Source organism: Falco biarmicus, chromosome 12, assembly GCF_023638135.1.
Source record: "Falco biarmicus isolate bFalBia1 chromosome 12, bFalBia1.pri, whole genome shotgun sequence".
Taxonomy (NCBI): domain Eukaryota; kingdom Metazoa; phylum Chordata; class Aves; order Falconiformes; family Falconidae; genus Falco; species Falco biarmicus.
The window spans coordinates 12,038,146-12,057,181 of record NC_079299.1 but is presented as its reverse complement, the minus strand read 5'-3'; the positions used below and the strand labels follow the sequence as shown (position 1 = coordinate 12,057,181).

The window sequence follows — 19,036 nt, the reverse complement described above, 5'->3', positions numbered from 1 at the left end:
TTTTTTTGAGACTAAAAGTTGCTGCAAGAAATAATAATAATAAAAACCAACATAAAAATCTCTTCTGCAGGATAATTTTCAGATTGTGAAACATTTTTCCGAAGGAGTGTGCTTTGATGCTTGTGTTGTAACCATAATTTCGTGGTTCTCTGAGCATTTTGTTGTTCTTCTGTAGTTGATGCCGTGTTTCCCTCCGAAACCTGTTGCACCCCGCTGCAGATGACAGCTCTCCCATGAGCGGCAGCCCGCTGCAAGCAGTAGCCGAGGTGGCGTGGCTGCCGGTGAAGATTCGAAGGGATTCTCCCTCTGCCTGGTTCCCAGTGCAGCTCCCATGGCCTGTGACGAACCCGCTGCTCTCTCGAGCTTCTTCACACGCCAGAACTCCGCCAGCGCCATCTCTCTGGACTTTGAGCCTGACACCAACTACAAGTTTGTCGAAACCTTGGAAGAGCGGTACAAATGCGCCTACTGCCACCTCGTCCTTCGCAATCCCCACCAGACGGGATGCGGGCACCGGTTTTGCCAGCAGTGCATTCTGTCTTTGAGGTCAGTGCAAACTTCTCCTGCATCCCCGTACTCCCCTTCCTAAAAAGAAGTCAACACCTTCTACAAATCAGCAGTGAGTGCCGTAATAATAAGAGTACCGATGTGATAAAATGCTGGAGGGGTCAACGGGAAGACTCTGTTGAACTCAATAACTGCACGCTCAGTGTTTTAAAGGTGTCTTTAAAGACCTTACCTGGTGCTGGAGAAGAATGCTTTGGTAACTGCAGCAAAGCCAGCAGACAGAAACTGATGCAATCTTAAGCACTACTGCGTGAGACGCTGTTTCGGTCTGTCTGTCCAACACTGTGCTGCTGACATGAATTCGTTGCGTTAATGCCCCACAGTATTGACACGGGTGGCTAATTAAGCTATTTTCATTTGCTTCTGTATAATGTCTTTGATTTCCATGGAGTTATAAAACTGATGTTAGCCTTACCCAATACTACAGTCAGATCACAAGGCATCCATCCGCAGTTACGAATGAGTTTACCCCGCAGACCCATCTGGGAGTACATTACGTACCATTTGGTGTGCCCGAGGGCAGGATTTGGCCCAGGAAGGCTGTGGAGGAACCTGTTTATGTGGATGGAAGTCACCATTCACATTTTATGAGTTTCAGATGCTTCATGTTTGCTGCTTTCTCCCTCTGGCATGCCTCCCTTTTTGCACGGCCTTAATAACTGTTTTCCTGTCCCTTATTGTAGGACTTCTGGAAGCCTTTTAAGGCAGGAGCCATCACATCTTCTTTTACTGGTGTAGGAAGGAGCACGCTGCTTGTGCTAGGCAAATGCTGGGTTTAGTGTATGCGATGGGATTTTTGCAGACAGACATTTAAGAGCAGCAGGTGGCCAGAGTGTGACCAAGTCCTCTTAATTAAAAGCCATCTTAATTAACAGTTGTAGGACAAACTCTTTCTGTTACATATTCACTGTTGCAGCTTAATGCCCTCTTAGAGCTGTGGGCATTTTGGCTGTGTAGTTGCCAGACGAAAGTGTTTTTGAAGCACTTTTTTGGTTTTTATGGTATCTAGTACTGCCTCCTGCTGCAGTCAGATTCTAGCATAGGGAAATTTTGTAAAATAAATGAAATTGTCTGTGGATTAACATGACTTTTCTTTCGATCTAGAGAGTTGAGTGCAGTACCCACCTGTCCTGTTGACAAAGAAACAATAAAAATGCATGAGGTAAGTGGCTGTAATTTTACTTCAGCAGTCAACGTCTGCATGGAAAAGGCAAGACAGCTGAGAACAAGGTGGCTTTTAGTCTGTTAGTCCTCAGGGGCAGGGCAGTTTTTGTCTCTGAAATGATGCTAACAGAAGCAGTGTGTTCAGTGATGCTCTCTCAGAAAGGAAGTATGGGTATATAGCTAAAGCTTTATTTTATAACTCATGTTCTGAAGTTATTTTATTTTAGTCTTTTGCATTTCCAGTAAAGTGTCAGAGAGTTTCACAAAGCTTTAAATTTTCCCTTGTCATCAAATGTCTTTTTTTTTAGTGGAGAGTTTATTGACCTGCCTTTTTCATGCTCCATGTTGCTGGGACAACTTATTTATCTGGTTGTCTTTGTTTTCACTTGGTTATAATTTGCTGCCTTACTTATTTCCATTATATCTCATTAACCCTGTAGACTTCATTTACTTTTGGGTAATTTTTTAGAGGAAAAGATGCTTCTTATTTTGCAAGCTACTGATTATTATTATTTTTTTTTAAATAATTTAATGGATTGATTTGTCCTTATTTATATGCTAAGGCTTGAAAGTATGCTACATACTTAGTCCTGCCAGAATTAATTTTCCAGGGAAATCAAATGTCTCCTTCCTCTCTCTCGTACTCGTGATAGGAAATTGTAATCAGACTGTCCACACAATTTTTGTTTTTCGTTCACTGTCTTTGTGCAAATTTTGCTGGCAGCAGTGCAACAGTAAGCAGCTTTATAATTCTCCTTACAGGAAGATCTCTAAATAAGACTGAAAGTTTGCTCTAGGGGCTTAATTAGCTTCTGCATACACAACTGGGAACGGTGCTCTTTCTCAGAGTCTATAGAAGGGCTATCTCTGCATCGTCTCCATCCCAAAGGCACGCTGCACTGCTTGAAGATCAGAGGAGCATGCTCAGAGCTGGTTTGGCCTTTGGGGTCTGTTAGCTCCTGCTGCTTTCTTCTAGATACAGGCAGGCTCTGGCAGTGGTTTTATAGCTTCTGATCCTGCTGGCTGTGGGATGGATCAGCATCTGTGGAATAACTATATGGGGAAACCCCCCTATGCTTATTAGAAAATTCGTGTGTGTTTTAATCTATATTTTTAGTGTAAATTTTCAATATGAATTATCAAGAACCATGCTCTGAATTATGGAGTCTACACCTGTGTGCTTGAAAGATTTGTTGTGATGTTTTGCTTTTTCTATATTCTTTATAGCATCCTATGTGACTGCGTATGAAGGCTGGTTTGCTTCCTTTACAGGTGTTCAAAGATAACTGCTGTAAGAGAGAAGTTCTCAATTTGCATGTGTTCTGCAAAAACATTCCTGACTGCAATTCAAAAATAATTCTGGGACGATATCAGGTTAGTTTGCTTGATCAAGTTTTGAAGCCTTTGATTTTCATGCGAACTCCGTGTATTTATGATAAGCTAAATTCTGGTGGTGATTTTCAGACTTCAGAGTTATTGTAGCAATGTAATTTAAGGACAAGGACTATGACTTAGCTATGCACTGTAAGTAACAAATCTTAAGCTCAAAATATTATGACTTGTTCCCACTTTGCTTTAGGTTATTTTTTAAATAAGAATCATTTGCTTTATGTAGCTTTAGTATAGCCACAGCATCTATACATTCCTTCTGTATGCTTAGGCACCATGTGATGGTTGATTCAAGAAAACTTGCCAAGACATACTGGCCATTTGGGCCTCTTTTCAGTGTATCAATGGAATGAAAAGTGGAAGTCATATAAAGGACTCTCTAAATTGTCACATTTGCTTCAGTTTTAAGGTTGGAAAAGGGGAATGCTTATGGAGGAAAAAATATTTGGAGCTTGCTTTGTTACCAAACTGCCAAATGTTTCTGTGGGTCTGTTGGGCAACTGAAGATGCGATGAAATACTTTGGGGTTTAATTTACTGTTGTGTGTTGCAGGAGCATCTTCAGCAGTGTTTGTTTGAAAGTGTGCAGTGCACTAATGATGGATGTTGTGATCAAATTCTTCGGAAAGACTTGAAAGAGCATTTGAGCCAGCACTGTAAATTTCGAGAAGAAATGTGTCAGTACTGTAATAAATATGTGGTGTTAATTAACATAAAGGTAAGATTATAAAGCATTCCCTGGGAATCCATAGCATATGTTTCCTCTTCATGTTGCTGAGTGAAACGTTTCCAGCACTGCAATGGGGCTTAACAACTCCTGAAACAAAATCCGGCTGAGTAGCTGAAGGAGAAAGTATAATAAACGTGCTTTAAATAACACCAATTGCTGTTGCTGTCCTATGAACAACAATGTGATAAGGGGCTTGCACATGTATGTTTGGCATTACTTTTTGCATAGCTTCCTCTACATATGCTACTTTACAAAAATACAAACCACTGCCTTGTTTTGTTTGTTTTTCCCCAGAATCACGAGAAAAATGACTGTCCTGATTATCCTGTGCCTTGTCTCCAAAACTGTTCACAAATAGTTCTGAAAAAAGAGGTACTATTATTTTGTTCATATACTGTGTTTCAGCAGATCACACACGTTTATGAAAACTGAAAGTTATGTTGCAGACCACATTGGCCTGTGCCAATAAAACCTCGTTGCTCTAAGTATTTTCTTTGGTCCTACAAGGGATTTATGCCCCATCTTACAAATGAAGTATTCAGTCACTGCAAACCATTGGCATTTTTGCAGTATGGAAAAATATCTGGCTTGCTTATGGACTCTGAATACTCATTTTCCTGTTTACGAGATCAGTGGTGTCATAACATCGACCTCTGTTCACCCTTTATGCAGGCATTCAGATTTTATCAGTGCAGCAAATTACTTAATATTTATTTCGTTACACCTTTCTTTGTTGATACACACAGATTGAAAAGCACCATGCTGTGTGTCCTGAGGCGGAGGTGGACTGCCCCTATAAGCAGTATGGCTGCCTTGTAAAGGTACTGTTTTATAGATCGTTGTCTGTACTGGGACTGGAATTTGTCTCCCAAACCAATCAGACCAATTAATCGAAATAACTAGTTTTTGTTCTTTCACAACCATTTCTACTATTGGCTAAGATGCTGTATTACAGAATCAGGGGAGCCATTCCCTCGCTTCTAAAGCACAGAGGAGATATTTTAAATGCTTGCATCAATACGTTTTTCTACTAACAGCTTCAAAAATCTTATTATTTTATTCTTTCCCTTCCCCCTCTGCCTCACTAAAGGTTAAAAGAGGGAAACTTGCCGAACATGAAAACGGAGCCCTGAGGGAACACATGCTGCAGATTTTAGACAAGAACTCCCGGCTGGAAGAACAGGTAAGTTACATTTAATAAGCACTCTTCAGCAGTTCTTGGCTGGTCGGAAGATGATACGAGATTCTCCGTTTGTTGCCTGGTTTAGCTCAGCTACATTTCAAAAGACTGGGTTTATCAGCTTTGCACACCTCAGAAGTCAGAATAAACTCTTCTAGTGAAGTCAGTCAAGTGGACGGAAACCTCTCTGTGCTCGGGCACATATATTCTCCAGCAAGCACGGTGGCAGGCTTGTTGCCATCGTCACCCCGTTTGCTTTCGGTCTTTGCTTACAGTGGATATGAGGCTGGGAGATAAAGCATTTTAAAGTTTCAGTGGCTGGTCAGATTGCTCCAAAAAGGAGCCTCTAGATGCCCAAGTCACACCCTCTGTAGAGGCAGCGTGGGGTAGTGCAAAGCCAGTTGCAAGCACCCTTCCACTCACAATCATTTCTGTGGCTCCCAGCAGGTGACACTGGGTGTATGCCCAATCCTGATGAGGGGAATTTGTGCTACAACTCAGTTTTGGAGTTAGTATCCCTCACCGACTCATCTCTTTTACTCGTTAGACCTCAGTAGAGGAAAAAGAAAATAATAGATGTATATACATGCACCCAGCAACACACATGGATGTGTGTGCATGTATGTACTGTCCCACTGTAGAGCAGCGGATCGTCATGATGGGGATGAGAGTTACGAGTCTCTTTGCACCTGTTGCCACACAGATCTATTAAAGAGAACGATTACCTTATGTTCAGTTCTTGCCAGCACTTATCCATGAATTGTGAATTGAGTAGTGCTATATCTAGCTAAGATAGTTGTAAATTTTTACACTTTCTCTTAAATAGTCACGTATGTTTTAATTTGGTCATCATATATTTTGGTGTGCCTTACCGGTTTTACTCTGTTTTTTTCCATCTGTAGATATCTGACCTGTATAAGAGCCTGGAATGTAAAGAGATTAAAATCCAGCAGCTAGCAGAGGCCATTAAAAATTGTGAGAAAGAATTCAGACAGTTTACACAACTTTTTGGTAAAAATAGCAACTTGATGGTAAGCACCCAGGTGAGACATTGGTTTTTACTTTGCCAATTGCTTTCTTGATCCTGAACTATGTTCATCCCGTAATAGTTGTCATTAATAGCAGGACAATAACAAATCTCCCAGACACTTCACAAGCCCTTCTCGTTTTTTCACAATACAGCATTGTCTTTTCATTTTAACCAATAAAGGAGTTTGGATATCTCATCTGGGCAAAAAGCACTGTACAATCCTCCTAGCCAGATCCCCATGGCAAATATGCAGGTGTACACGAGTAATCAGTTGAATTAAGTGATGCAGCGTGAATGGGTCTGAATGAGGGATGACTTCTCAGTCAGTAAATGTGCTGAATTAATCATGAAGGAGCATTGGAATACATTCCAAAGGCAGCAGAGCGCTTCAAATGCAGCATGTAGTTGATATTGCTGACATGCTAAAGGCTTCTTTATCTTATTTCAAATGAAATGGCTGATTTTATGGATGTCTCCTGTCTCCGCTTCCCATCCTCTTCCAATGGCATGAACTGGGAAGACTCTGGCCAGTCACCTGGATAAGTCTGCGCGCCTAGAATCACAAGTGAAACAGCTAATACAGATGGCAAACCAGCAGCAAAGTAAATTTGACTTGCGACCTTTGTTTGACACAATTGAAAATGTGAAACAGAAGATTGCTCTGATGGAGACATATGATCAGCGCTTGGGTATGTTGGGACTTTCGGTTCTTTTCTGCATGGGTGTGGGGTTTTTGCTGGTTTACTGGTAGCCAAGTAGAGGCTCTGGTGCTAGAGTCTGTCATTGCAGCTCTTCACTAGAAAGGCCTTTCTTCTTGCTTTTTAAGACCAAACCATGGTGATGTGTGGTGCATCCTTCCCCTGCTCCACAATCTCTCCTGGATTCCTGTGGCACTGCGGGGCCAGAGAACTGGCCTTGGTCAGGCCAGTGCATTGTGATGGAGGCAGTGGTACTATCCATAGTCAGGCACTAAAGCTGATTTGTAGTTACCAGTTTTCCTTATTCAACTACCAGCTGCGATTACAATTTTAAAAAGTTAACAGCTGTAGTAACACTAGTTCACAGTCTGTACTCAGGCTTGAGCAGTTCAGTTTTTGCCAGCTGGAGTCTGGTTGTTCTTCGTATCCAGCACCCTGACAGTTTTATTTTACCAAATGTTTCTCTCCCCTCTCCCCCCCTCCCTTCCCTTTTTTCTGTTTTCTCCTCTCCCCCTGCCCCGACCTCCCCCAGTTGTTTTGGAAGGTCAGTCCAGCAAGCACGATCGCCAGATCAATATTCACAAAGCACAGCTCAACAAAAATGAAGAAAGATTTAAGCTTTTGGAAGGCACGTGCTACAACGGGAAATTAATCTGGAAAATCATGGACTACAAGATGAAGAAGAAAGAAGCAGTGGAAGGCCGTGTCCTCTCCATATTCAGCCAGCCCTTTTACACCAGCCGCTGTGGGTACAGGTTGTGTGCGAGAGCCTACCTGAATGGGGACGGCTCAGGAAAGGGGACGCACGTGTCTCTCTACTTCGTCGTGATGAGGGGGGAGTTTGACTCGCTGCTGCTGTGGCCTTTCAAGCAAAAAGTTACACTTATGCTTTTGGACCAAAGTGGGAAAAAAAATCACATTGTGGAAGTCTTTAGAGCTGACCCTAATAGCAGCAGTTTCAAAAGGCCAGACGGAGAAATGAATATTGCCTCCGGATGTCCACGCTTCGTGCCGCACACGGTCCTGGAGAACACCAAAAACACCTACATCAGAGATGACACTCTGTTTTTGAAAGTGGTCGTGGATTTAACCGATCTGGAGGAATTGTGAAAAGCGTGCCCGATCAGTGTGACTGCTTTAACTGTTAAGAAATGCTTTCTTGGTGACTACCAGCCATGCAATAGTGAATTGCCACTAGTCAATGCTACCGATTATGTTTTGAGGCTTTTGGACTGCATAACAGATAACGAATTGCCAAAGCATCAGCCTTTCCTTTTTTAACGTTTTTTCGAGACTGCGTTTTTAAGGCAGCTGTAAGTCCAGATTGATGTGAACATGCATTTGATCCAGACTTGGCTCAGCCCAGGCTGGGGGAATGCGTGACTCCCATCACCAGACTGGCATTCAGAGACAAAACTCCTCCAGTAAGCCCCATGGAGCCCAAGCAGGCCTGTGGGCTCCCGTCCCTCACACAGAACTGAAGCCATGCCTAAGCGTGAAAGTCCATTTCGCCTGCCTGAAATGGAAACATTTCAAATTAGCACATTTGAACCAATGTATCTTGATCCCTCTATCTCCTGGGTTTTCAAAGCAGGGAGAATGGCTTCAGTTAGGCAGGGAAAACATTTATGTGGGATCTTGCATCTTGGTTTGGTTTGGTTTAATTGTTTTTTTCCAAAAAGCCCAGAGGAAGATGGCAATGCCTCTTACTTTTCTAGCCTGGTATTTCAGCTGTATAGAATACCCCAGTTGACAATAGCTTTGTTATGTCCTTTCCGTTCCTGCCTAGTGCCTTGGGACTGATGTCCATTGGTGGTAAACATCCACAGTCCCCATCTGAAGTTAAAAGAAGCCTTCTCACCTCTCAGGACATGGCCAGAAGCGGGGCACTCGGCCAGCCTGCCAGCCCTTGGCTGCGCTGCTGGAAGAAGAGGGGCAAAACTCCTGTACTTTCGCTCTCACATCTGTGCAAAAGAGATGGTTTCTGGCCTACCAGCTCTACAAAAGGCAAGAAGAGCTTTGGATATCTGCCTAGGAAAAAGCCCATGTAACGTGCACTGTTTCCCTCTGCTAGAAATTTGGATGTTTGGGAAAGAAGGGGGGGAAATGGATTAGGGAGCGCGGTTCTCAGAGGTAGTGCAGCTCTAGTGTTTGTTAAAGGGTGAGACAGCTGCCGAGTAACAACTTCTGACTGAAGTGTGTCTGAAGACCTTTATTTTTATTTCAAGTTCCTTCCATACTGCAAGGGAATGTGTGCATTCTATGGAGTTTATTGGAGACACGCTAAAACCACCAAGATCAGGCACTGAGGATCAAGTGACAAAGAATACACGTGCCTTTTTAAAGCCTTTTGGGTGCCTGTAAGAGGGATGTACTTTTGCACACTCAGTCATTTTGTTATTACAAGTGACAGAATTTTGTGTCTCATCTCTCACAGATCAGGTAGCGTAACACTACAGGGTTATCCATTGCTCCTGCAGTTCACTGGCAGAGCAAACCCAGAGCTTGTAAAGAGACAGCAAGAAATCAAGCTGGGTTTAGAGTAAGAGTAAACTAGGCAGGATAAAAATCAAAACGGGGCACAGACTGCAAGGTATAAGGCAGAAAATTCGAGAGGGCAAATGTGGCAAAACCAAAAATGCCCTTTGATATCAACTAAAATAATACAATTTGGGGATTGATACTAAGGCAAAGGCAAAATCCGGTGTTTTGGATCTGCAATCTCATTGCTAGTCACTTACTTTGCCACACAGTTTATGGGATGTAATTCAGACACAAATATTTTCAAATTCAGGGGTGGAGGGGAAGAGACCTTAGTTATCTGTACCTCGTGGGAGGTTAGCAAATCTGAAATCTTTGGTTTGATTTAGATGTCCTTTTTGTTGTATGATCAGGACGTACTGGGCCTCTGTAGGGGCTTTGCATGTTCCCAGGGACAGATGGTGAGGAATGGTTTTTATTCTCTTGTAAGGCTGTGGCTGACTTTAAGAGTCATTTTGGCTGTACAACAGAGAGAATTAGGCCTTGCGTCCCTAATGCTTCACTACAGAAAGAGCAAGCTTTGTGTGAAAATGGTGTGGCATTCTAGGATGTCAATCCTGAGCCTCAGACGTGGACTTCATGTTGATGATTACTTTAATATTTGTCACGTAACCTTCAAAGTGGCACAACTTGCATAGTAACCACTAATAACTGACGGAAACGTACCAACCGTGTTTCATGGGACTCTCCAGTATGTTAAGTATAAAATACAGAAAGCGATAAAGAGCTTGAACAATCAAGGGAGAAAAGACAGAAAGGATGCGGTCTGTATCCTGGCAAATTCCCAGCCCTCTCTGCCTCCACCATCCCAAGTATAAAATGGGGATAATAATACTTGCAGAAGCGTTAGGGCTGTTTAAATGTTTGTGAAGAATTTTGAGCATGGAAAGAGCTAAGTATTATTAAAGCTCCATTTCTAATTGTCAAGAGTAGGTGATGGCATAGTGATGTGGATAAGTGTTTAGTGTGTTCCTGGCCAGATTTTGAAAGCATGTTCAGTTTTAGCCCATCCGTACTGCAGTCTCTACCTACCAGTTGGGTTTAGGTTTTCGCCATGAATAATATTCTTTTTAAAATTTTGAAGCACAAATGATTCATCCTGGGTGACGGAAACATCCCTTTTGAAATACTGCCTGTTTTATAAAGAATTAGTTGTGAAAATTAATTTTTTTAAAGACAATCTTCTTTAAATTGGTTCTTTTTATCACAACAATTGAGAGATTTATGTTAAAATTTTCAGCAATTTTTACTACTTGTAAACAGGATTTAAAATTTTATCCCATTCCTGATAAAGAAAAAAATGTTGTATAGCATGAATTGTCGGGAAGAATTTTGATGTTGCATGAAAAACACCAAAAAACTTTTCAATAATATTGTATGGGGTAAGTAACCAAAAGAGCTTAGGATATTTCTACATCAGCATACAGTATGTTTCTAACATATTTATTGACAGTTTATAGTTGTTTGAATATATCTTACTACAATACAGGTGTTTTTCTAGCCAGATGTCATCACTGCATATGTAAACTAATCTAAGAATAAATAATTTTATCATTCTCCTGGAGGGTGGCATATATTCCTTTTGGCTGGATTTAAGCAGGCTTTTTAGAAGGATGTGGAGTACCAGGGCTTTGTTTACATCCAAAAAAAACCCCCAACGCTGCTTTAGATTAAGAATGGATGTGCTTCACAGATATTTTGGTTTATACTTGACGATCATAAAGCAGCTGCACATAGAGGTTCAGAAGACTGTGAGCTAAGCTAGATCAGACGAAGATCCACGAGGTCTGCGGATCCATTGGAATCCAAACGGGATGTTCTTTGTGTGGAGCACAAGTTTGGGGCTGAGGGTGGATTTGTTTCAGGTTTGGGCCGGTAACAGCTAAAAGGAATTGCTCCAGCGTCCCGTGATGGCTTCATGCTTGAACACGGCACTTTAAACGTGGGAATGGAAAACTCGGGGGGTTAGGCCTGCCTCGCTGGAAAGCAGCCCGGAAGACCGCTGGCACCGGACCCCCGTGTCCCGGGGGAGCCCCGGCCGGCGCTCGGTGCCGGGATGCCCCAGGCCCCACGCCCGGCACTGGGGAGCGGGGCGGGCAGCCCCCGGCTGCGGCGGGAGCCGGCTCCGCGGCAGGGCCGGGCCGGCCGGCGCACCGGGAGCGGAGCCGTGCGGAGGGGCCGCGTACGGGTGCGCAGCGAGGGGCTGGCGGGGGCGGCGGGGAGGGGGGGCGCCTGTGGCGTCCCCGCCGCCCCCGCAGGGGGACGGGGCTTCCGTGGGAGCGGGGCTGCAGCCCCAGAGGGCCAGTGGTGGGGCCGGGCGGCCAGGCCGCGGGGAGCAAAGGCCGGCGCTGGCCAGGCGGGGCGGGGGACGCCCTGCGCGCCCCGGGGAGCAGCCGCCAGCCGGCGGTGGCACAGCCCGCCGCTCCCCGCGGGGCACGGCGCAGCGCGCTGCGGGCCAGGCTCAGCGCAGGCCCGGCTCGGAGCGGCAGGGCTCGCTCGCCGTGCGGGTCAGGCGGGAGCCCCGGCGCGGCTGCGTGCGGGCTCGCTCCCCCCGCAGCGGGCGGCGGGGGCCCCTCGCCCCAGGGGCCCACCCGTGCGCGGCGGAGGCCGAGGGCAGCGACCCCGCGGCAGCCCACGGCCGCGCAGGCACCGCCCGCCCCGCACGGGAAGCGGCGCCCGGGCCGCGGCAGCACTTCCGGGGCGCCAGGCGGGGCCGGGGCCGCCCCTCGGTCAGCGCGGCGGCGGGGCGGCGGCGGCTCCCGGAGCGGGTCGGGCCGGGGATCTGGCGGTGCGGGGCGGGAAGCGGCGGCGCGGCCGTAGGCGCCCGTGTGCCGGCCGGCGGGGTGTCCGCCCGGGCCGCCGCTGTGCGGCCGGCAGCGGGGGGTGGGCGCTCGGGCCCCGCAGCGCGGCTGCTGCGGCCGCAATAGCGCTGCCGCGGGGCTGAGGCCGCGCTGTCGGAGGTGGCGGGGGACCGGGGCTCCGGCGTCCCGTTCCCGTGCGGGAGGCTGGGAGCCTGAACGTGCCCTCGCCGTGGCCCGGTGGGGGCGCTGGGGCTGCCCCTGGGAACGCTCGCCGGTTTCCCCTGTGCCTGCACTGCGCTCTTGTTGGGCTTTTTCCCCTCGGAAAGTCTTCTGGAAGCGATGTTGTTGAATGTACTGTTGTCTCTCACTAGGTATGGATGGCACAAAGGACGAGAGAAGTAGGGCGCTCTGTGCAACTTCACAGGAAGGGCTGAAAGGCCAAGGTAAGCACTGCTCGCACCGCTGGTGTCCTTTATGTCCGTGACCATGCCTGACCCTGATAGTGAGCGTTGTCACTTGCTCATGGACCATGGCACACTGGAAAGAGGGGAAAAAATATAATCAACCCCTCAAAATAGGGGTTCCTTGTGTTTAAATTCTGTAGAGTCGCTTTCGTAGACCGTAGCTACTAGCATGCTCGTCACTGTTGCCTTGTGTTATCTTAAGGAAAAGAAAAAAGGAAACGAAAACGCAGTAGAAGCAGATCATCATCCATCTCATCCACATCGTCTTCTAGCACTACATCCACTTCTTCCTCCTCATCGCGTTCATCATCAAGATCGTCATCTTCAAGTAGCAGAGGTAAGTTACCTCCATGCATACACATGACGTTTGCAGTTTTGATAGCACTGCTGGAAGCATTTAAAATTTATTTTAAATGTGGCTGAGCCACCACAGAGTGACAGCGCGGAATACCAGTGCTGCATGCTCGGAGTGTTTCTCTCACAACCCTCTCCTATTGCTGTGCTAAGGTACCTCTTCACATACGCTGTGCAGTGTTCTTCCGTTAATTTAAATATTTTTAAAATCGAAACTGCTATTCAAAGAAATTTTGTAACAATATGTCGTATATATTTAGAACTCTATATTCATTATACTTTCAAAAGACAGATCATTTCTACTTCAGCTGTTTATCTAGAGCAGAGTTGGGGTTTTTGATTCAGTCTAGTTTTGGTCTTAACATGTCAAGCATTTAACTTTGAGGACTCGGGTGAAGTTTATTAATACCGATAACCAAGTTCTATGGCAAAACATATGGAAGCATTACAGGATTAAGACTTTACATACTTAGCTGCTGTTTAGAGTACTTGGGGTAGATGCTGTCTGGGAGTAAGCGCACTCTTTTTCTGTGGATATAACTTGTGATGTTGAGGGGAATGTATTCGTGATATAATATCAGGACTGCATTGTTTTGATACTCTGTATCAAACTATTTGGTATCACTGCAGGTAAAGTGCCCAAATTGCTCTTTTTTAATAAAATGTGTATTTTATCCTTTTTTACTATGATTGGGAAGAACTCTGGTATGAACTAGAGTTCTCCTGATGAGAAGTCCAATATCAGGATTGGCTGAAACTTCACCATCTGGTGCAGGACCTCTATTTGTGACTGCATTCCACAGTTTAACAAAGATGTAGTTCTGCCTCTCTTGAAGCAGGTTTACATCTGTATGGAAATACTACTTGTTCTCATACTTCAGTGTCTTGGTTCAATGTATCTGACATAAATAAATTCTGAAGATACTCAGGTCTATGAATTTGTACATTTGATGGGGGAAGGTCATCTTTTCTTCTTGAATGAATTTTATCCCCTGTGATACACTCTAAAACTTCTAAAAAGAATTAAAATGTCATATCAGACACTGACTGTGCGAACATGCTTGGCATGTTCTCTGGCTCATCTTTTGGACGGATGGCAAGAAACGTGTATCTGAGGAAAAAAAATCATTCTGAATTAGGCTGAAGTTGTCAGTCTGCATGCTTAGAGATTTGCTAAAGTTTACAACTAAAATTTCCTTAAGTTTTCACATTCACAGTGGAGAGAAGACAGTCTAGCAAAAATGTCCTACAAGGGCACGTTTAAACCATGTTTTATTCCATCTAGACAGGAAAAGACACGAGATAATTGAGCTAAGATATATAGGTGTAGGTAGTTGCCTCTAAGGAGAGGGAGTGAAAAATCTTTCTGTAACTTTCAGAGCAGGGAAAATGACCTTAGTTTGCAATATGAGGGATTTGAATTAGAAAATACATCCTAGCAGCAGAACAGTGGAATAGGTTGCCTAACCTGCAATTTAAGACCTTGAATGACAGAGGTTTGCCCCAGTCTTACAGGTCAGGTATAGCAGGAGTGGAGTTTTAACTTTCCTTGGGAAAGTGGAGATTTCTTCTGGCATTTTTTTATCTGTGTTTCTCTTTTCTTATTTAGCGAGCTTGACTGTAACTCTGATTGTTAGGCACTGGGTAGTGGCTGGGAAAACCAAGAGGAGAGTGAGAGAAACTGTCCTGCTTCTTGAGGTGTATGCCCCACCTGCCTTTCCCAACTTTGCCGGTAACATAGGTTATATGGAAAATGAAGTTAACTTCAATGCAGAAAGGACACAATTTGCTGTGGAAAAAGAGACATCGGGGATATAGAAACTGGGAATGCAGCTTGTTAGGTGGAGCTGGGGAGAGGGTTCCCCTCAGACAGGAGACAAGCAGGCTAGTTAGTGCTAGAACTAGGGAGGTAGGGTGGCTGAATATGAAACACCTATTGAGGAGGCCAGATGGTGAGGGGTGGCGACTCAGAAAGAGTGAACAGGAGGAAAAGATGGCCTAGCTTAGCCTAGGGAGTCAACAATTCAGTGCAGAAGTCCAGAGAACTTTAGGGTTTGTGGTCATGGGAACCATAGCTGGGATGGTGGGAAGTAAATACCGAGTCTGGAGGAGATGGGGGCAAAGGGGTAAAACTGGGCAAGTGTTCACCATAGTGTACTGATTTTCAGTCTGGAAGGAAACCTGGTGTTCTTGAATGTTTGAGCTTGTGCTGCATTTGTCATTAGGAGGCCAAAAGAAGATTGCTTGGGTAGCTTTACCTTAGGCTTCTCTAACTTTTAAGTCTGGCTGGGCTCTCCTGATCCTAGGATGTTATCTTTTGCTTGTAAAGAAACTGCAGAGCTAATAGCTTGAAGGCAGTCTGTTGGGAGACTAGTAAGCTCTTCCAGTATTTTACGTTTACAGTCCTGTAGTCAGAGCTGGTGCTTCAAAATTGACTTCCTCACATACCAGCCATGGTGTAATCTTTAAAATCTTTGATTGACTTACAGAACTTGTGGGTTTCTGCTTTACAAAATTTACTTAAGACCTTGGAATTGGAAGGTGAAGTGCAAGTACGAGAAGTTTTTCATTTGCCTTGAACAGTGACGTTATTTTCAGTGGTTTGTCAGCCCAAACAGTACTTTTTGTTGCCTCCTTTGAGAGTTCGGCTACTAAAGAGATACTTGCAATCTGTTGAGCATGGCTGCAGAAAGTAGAGGTATTATATTAATACATTGGTATAAGTAATCACTGAGTAAATCAGGTATTTTCAGTTTCCGTGTTAGACCAGTAAGAGGCAGTAAGTTAATGTGTTGCTTTTCTCAGGGTTAGTTTCAACAAGCGTTAATATATATGGCTAAATCAAAGCATTTTCTTCTTACATTTTACATTTCTGTATGCCTTGTCTGTAAAAACAAATGCCTTTTTCAGAATGCTAAACTTAAAGGGTTTGAATTTGATTTGTTTTGGATTATTACTTTTTTATTATTATTTTAGATTCTCCTAAGTCTAAATCAAAGAAAAAGAAAAAAGAAAAACACAACAAAAAGGTAAACATTTACAAAGAGAAATAAATAGTTAACAAACAGAAAATAGTTCTTCATATTTTGATAACCTTAAATGTCATGTAAAATGTAATGCTTTTGTCTGTGACTGTGTAATCTGAATCATGCTTCTAGGGTTGCAGTAGGTGAACTGATGGGTTCAGTTGACTGCATACTAAAGGAGAAATACTGTAAAGGTTCCTTTTGCCAACCATTGCTGGTCCAGCTAGAGTTTAGCTAGTCTCTGAAGAAAAGAGAAGTGGGGAATCTTGGTAACTTTATAGAATTTGTCAGAAGAAATAATTTATAGTCAGTGAGAGAGCAGTAGATTCTTGCTATTGTAATTTTTCTTTTTCATTTTATTAGGACCTTCTGTTCAGTGATTTTATATATTGGGATTACATTATAAGAGAGAGAACAGGGGATCAGACCATTTCTGTTTTTCAAAATCTCAAGCGTTGCTAACCCTGCTAGCATTACTGTGTAGTTCAGCTAGTACCTGTTCAGCAGTGGTGGGGGGAAGCAGTAGTGGCTGGCTTGAGTAGCCAAGACATTGACAGCTACTTGTGCATTTCCTGTTTTTTGCCCTTGTGAGTCTGTAAGCATATGTCTTATACCTGTAGAAAAGGAAAAAGGCCAACAAAATGAAGAAAAAGAAAGAAAAGAAGAAAAAGAGAGAGAAAACAGGACCTGTCCAGCTTTCCAAGGTATACTTGTGTGAGTCTGAAGTCCTGTTACATTTCTCATGTAAGCACTGAATCTGTCCTGTCATAAACATACATCATAAAAAACAAAAATGTTTGGTCATCAGGAGAAACCTATCTCTATTGTTTTGAACAGTTAGGAAGTATAAAAGATTATTGTCTGTAATTTTATTTAAGATTGGCAACGTGACAAAATAAAGCAAAACTTACGTCTTTCTAATGTGTGATCTCATTTTTAGTTCTTTAAAAACAAAAAGAAAAATGAAAACTACAGCATGATAACTGGAAAGAAAATTAAGATGCGAATAAAGAAGACTAAGAAGGATATAGAGGTAAGAGTTGAAGTAGCCTATGTATCCCTAAGGGAAAATACTGTATCTTTTAATATTTTTCTAATGGTAGTCTTTTGTAGAAGAGTAGACCTTACAGTTAGGAGTTGTAAATTGACCATAGCTTTTAACGTGGCTATGATGCCATCTAAGAAATTTTAATTCATTCTTTTGGCAGGATTTACATCGTAAGTGGGCTTGGAATACTCAGGCATGAGTAGATAAACCAAAGGATGCTTATGGAGGTTCTTAGGATTTCATTCTGTAACATTTAGCTGATTTGTGGCTTTCTCTGTTGATTTAATTTGCACCGGTTTTAATTGTCTTCATCATCTTCCAGTCTCTTGTTATCAGTTGTGGTAACTGCTGCTTTGCTGTGTTTTTCTAATGCATGTGAGACTAGCCATCATTTAGAGAGGAATTAAAAAAAAGGCAATAGTCGTATTAGGACCACATGCTTGTGCATTCTTTCAAAGCAGTCAAATGTTTTTGCTGAGATACCCAAGGAAATAGATATTACAAATAGCATATTGTGCTATTGCTGTGGGTGTTTGGACTCGGCCCTTAAATAATATGTTCACTCTTATCAGCAGTTTCCACACCTTAGAGTGATCTGCAGAGGGCTTCTGTACTACTCAATGTGTGCTAAAAGCGTTACTTTGCTGAGTTACCCAGTTTGGCAGGTTCTGATTCAGCCATAACACTTCATTCTATAGCTACCAAAGCAGACCTGAGCATTCCAAGTTAAATTTGATCAAAAATACATTACCTTCTTTGTGTGGCACTGAAGTTTGTGTTAAATTATGCTGAACGCTTGCTAGCTTTATCCCCGTAACCTGCTTGTTACAATATTTGATGTCAGATATTTGATGTTGGGCCTGTTTTGATTGGCATCTGTGGTGACGAACATGCTGAATTGAACAACATCCAGTCTTTACAATATTGTAAGATTCAATAATTGTTCTATAAATTGTGATTTTGAAAAACACTGGAAATAAAGTTTATGACTGGGCGATATCTTCTGTAAAGAGAGAATCTAAATTCACGGTTCCCTCTCTGTCATGCTGCAAGCTGCTGTTTACACGTAGAAAAAATACTTCCCAAAGCACAAGCCTTCCTGTGTGTACAGTGAAAGCTGCCTCAGACACCAGAGAATTGCATCTGTTCTGCTTGTGAGTTCCCTCCTGAGCAGGCTGTGAGCTACATGTTGGCAACGCAGTGGAGCCTCCACAGGGAGCCACTTAGAAAATGTATCATGAAATAGTACAGTGACAGTGACAGCTTGTCACCCGTAGCATCTCTCCTGAGTAGCCATTGTCTTGCACTTCCTCCAGGTACTCAACACTTTACTGGTAGCTAGTCTTAGCCAGCCCTTTGAATGTGGTGATGCTTGCTGTGCAGCGTGCCGAGCTGTGAAAGCCCCATGGAAAGGAGGGTTATGCAGCCTTGGTCTGCTGAGTACAGGTCTGTTAAACCGCTACCTCTGCTTTTCCGCTCTACAGAGAGACCGGAACCGCGCAGAACTCCTTGAATTTCTGAATTCTGCCTTATAATGGGAGGAGTGCTGACCAAGGACTTGTAAATGTACCAAGCCAACAATCATGCCTAGCAAAATGCTGAAGGGAAACTCAGGGAAAAGGACGCCAAGTTTGACAAGACCAGACTCCCCTGCTGAGAAGATAATCGGGATGTCCTTTTTTAATGGCAAAATGAAGAGAAACTGATAACTTGTTCCATGTCCTCCTATTGAGATCCTAAGGTAATAGCCAGGCTGTGGTGTTTTAGAAGAGCCCAAGTGTGTCATTGCCAATTATAAGAAATGACACGCTGAAGTCCAATAATGTAATTTCTATCTCAACTGCATGCAGAATGCACTCTTAATTTCAAATGTCTGAATGTTTCTAGTCGTTTAAGCAAAGCAGAGTATTTGTAAATGTCTATTTGAAAGATGAGGCATTTCTATATGTATAGTTTTTTCCGGTAGTGGTTTTACTTGTCCTAAAGAGCAAGTTGACCTTTGTAAATAGAACATGCTTTTACATAAATGATTTTTTGATGGCTCA

At 43.6% G+C, this 19,036-nt stretch overlaps 2 protein-coding genes across 14 annotated transcripts in view; both read left to right on the top strand.

Moving 5' to 3' along the window:
- Positions 1-12,546, top strand: part of TRAF5 (TNF receptor associated factor 5) — a 25,137-nt gene extending 12,591 nt beyond the window's left edge. For 12 of the 13 annotated variants that reach the window (XM_056357061.1, XM_056357059.1, XM_056357060.1 and 9 more), the window contains 11 exons: positions 176-546; positions 1,672-1,729; positions 3,004-3,105; positions 3,673-3,837; positions 4,144-4,221; positions 4,596-4,670; positions 4,940-5,032; positions 5,932-6,072; positions 6,580-6,748; positions 7,290-11,480; positions 12,471-12,546. In XM_056357061.1, coding sequence (XP_056213036.1) covers positions 332-546; positions 1,672-1,729; positions 3,004-3,105; positions 3,673-3,837; positions 4,144-4,221; positions 4,596-4,670; positions 4,940-5,032; positions 5,932-6,072; positions 6,580-6,748; positions 7,290-7,867 — 1,674 coding nt within the window. In that variant the 5' untranslated portion in view covers positions 176-331 and the 3' untranslated portion in view covers positions 7,868-11,480; positions 12,471-12,546. The remainder of the gene's footprint in view (positions 1-175; positions 547-1,671; positions 1,730-3,003; positions 3,106-3,672; positions 3,838-4,143; positions 4,222-4,595; positions 4,671-4,939; positions 5,033-5,931; positions 6,073-6,579; positions 6,749-7,289; positions 11,481-12,470) is intronic. The other variant, XM_056357063.1, reaches the window with a different exon arrangement.
- Positions 12,093-19,036, top strand: LOC130157458 (ADP-ribosylation factor-like protein 6-interacting protein 4). The gene is made up of 6 exons (XM_056357068.1): positions 12,093-12,542; positions 12,766-12,900; positions 15,894-15,946; positions 16,564-16,647; positions 16,884-16,976; positions 18,476-19,036. The coding sequence occupies exons 1-6, from the start codon at positions 12,449-12,451 to the stop codon at positions 18,524-18,526; spliced, it is 510 nt and encodes a 169-aa protein (XP_056213043.1). The 5' UTR covers positions 12,093-12,448; the 3' UTR covers positions 18,527-19,036.

What these genes read in the sequence shown, in the direction of transcription:
- LOC130157458 (XM_056357068.1), top strand. Translation starts at nt 12,449, where the DNA reads ATGTACTGTTGTCTCTCACTAGGTATGGATGGCACAAAGGACGAGAGA. An exon ending in GGAAGGGCTGAAAGGCCAAG is followed by an intron (nt 12,543 to 12,765) that starts GTAAGCACTGCT and finishes TGTTATCTTAAG; the next exon opens with GAAAAGAAAAAAGGAAACGA. An exon ending in AAGAAAAACACAACAAAAAG is followed by an intron (nt 15,947 to 16,563) that starts GTAAACATTTAC and finishes TTATACCTGTAG; the next exon opens with AAAAGGAAAAAGGCCAACAA.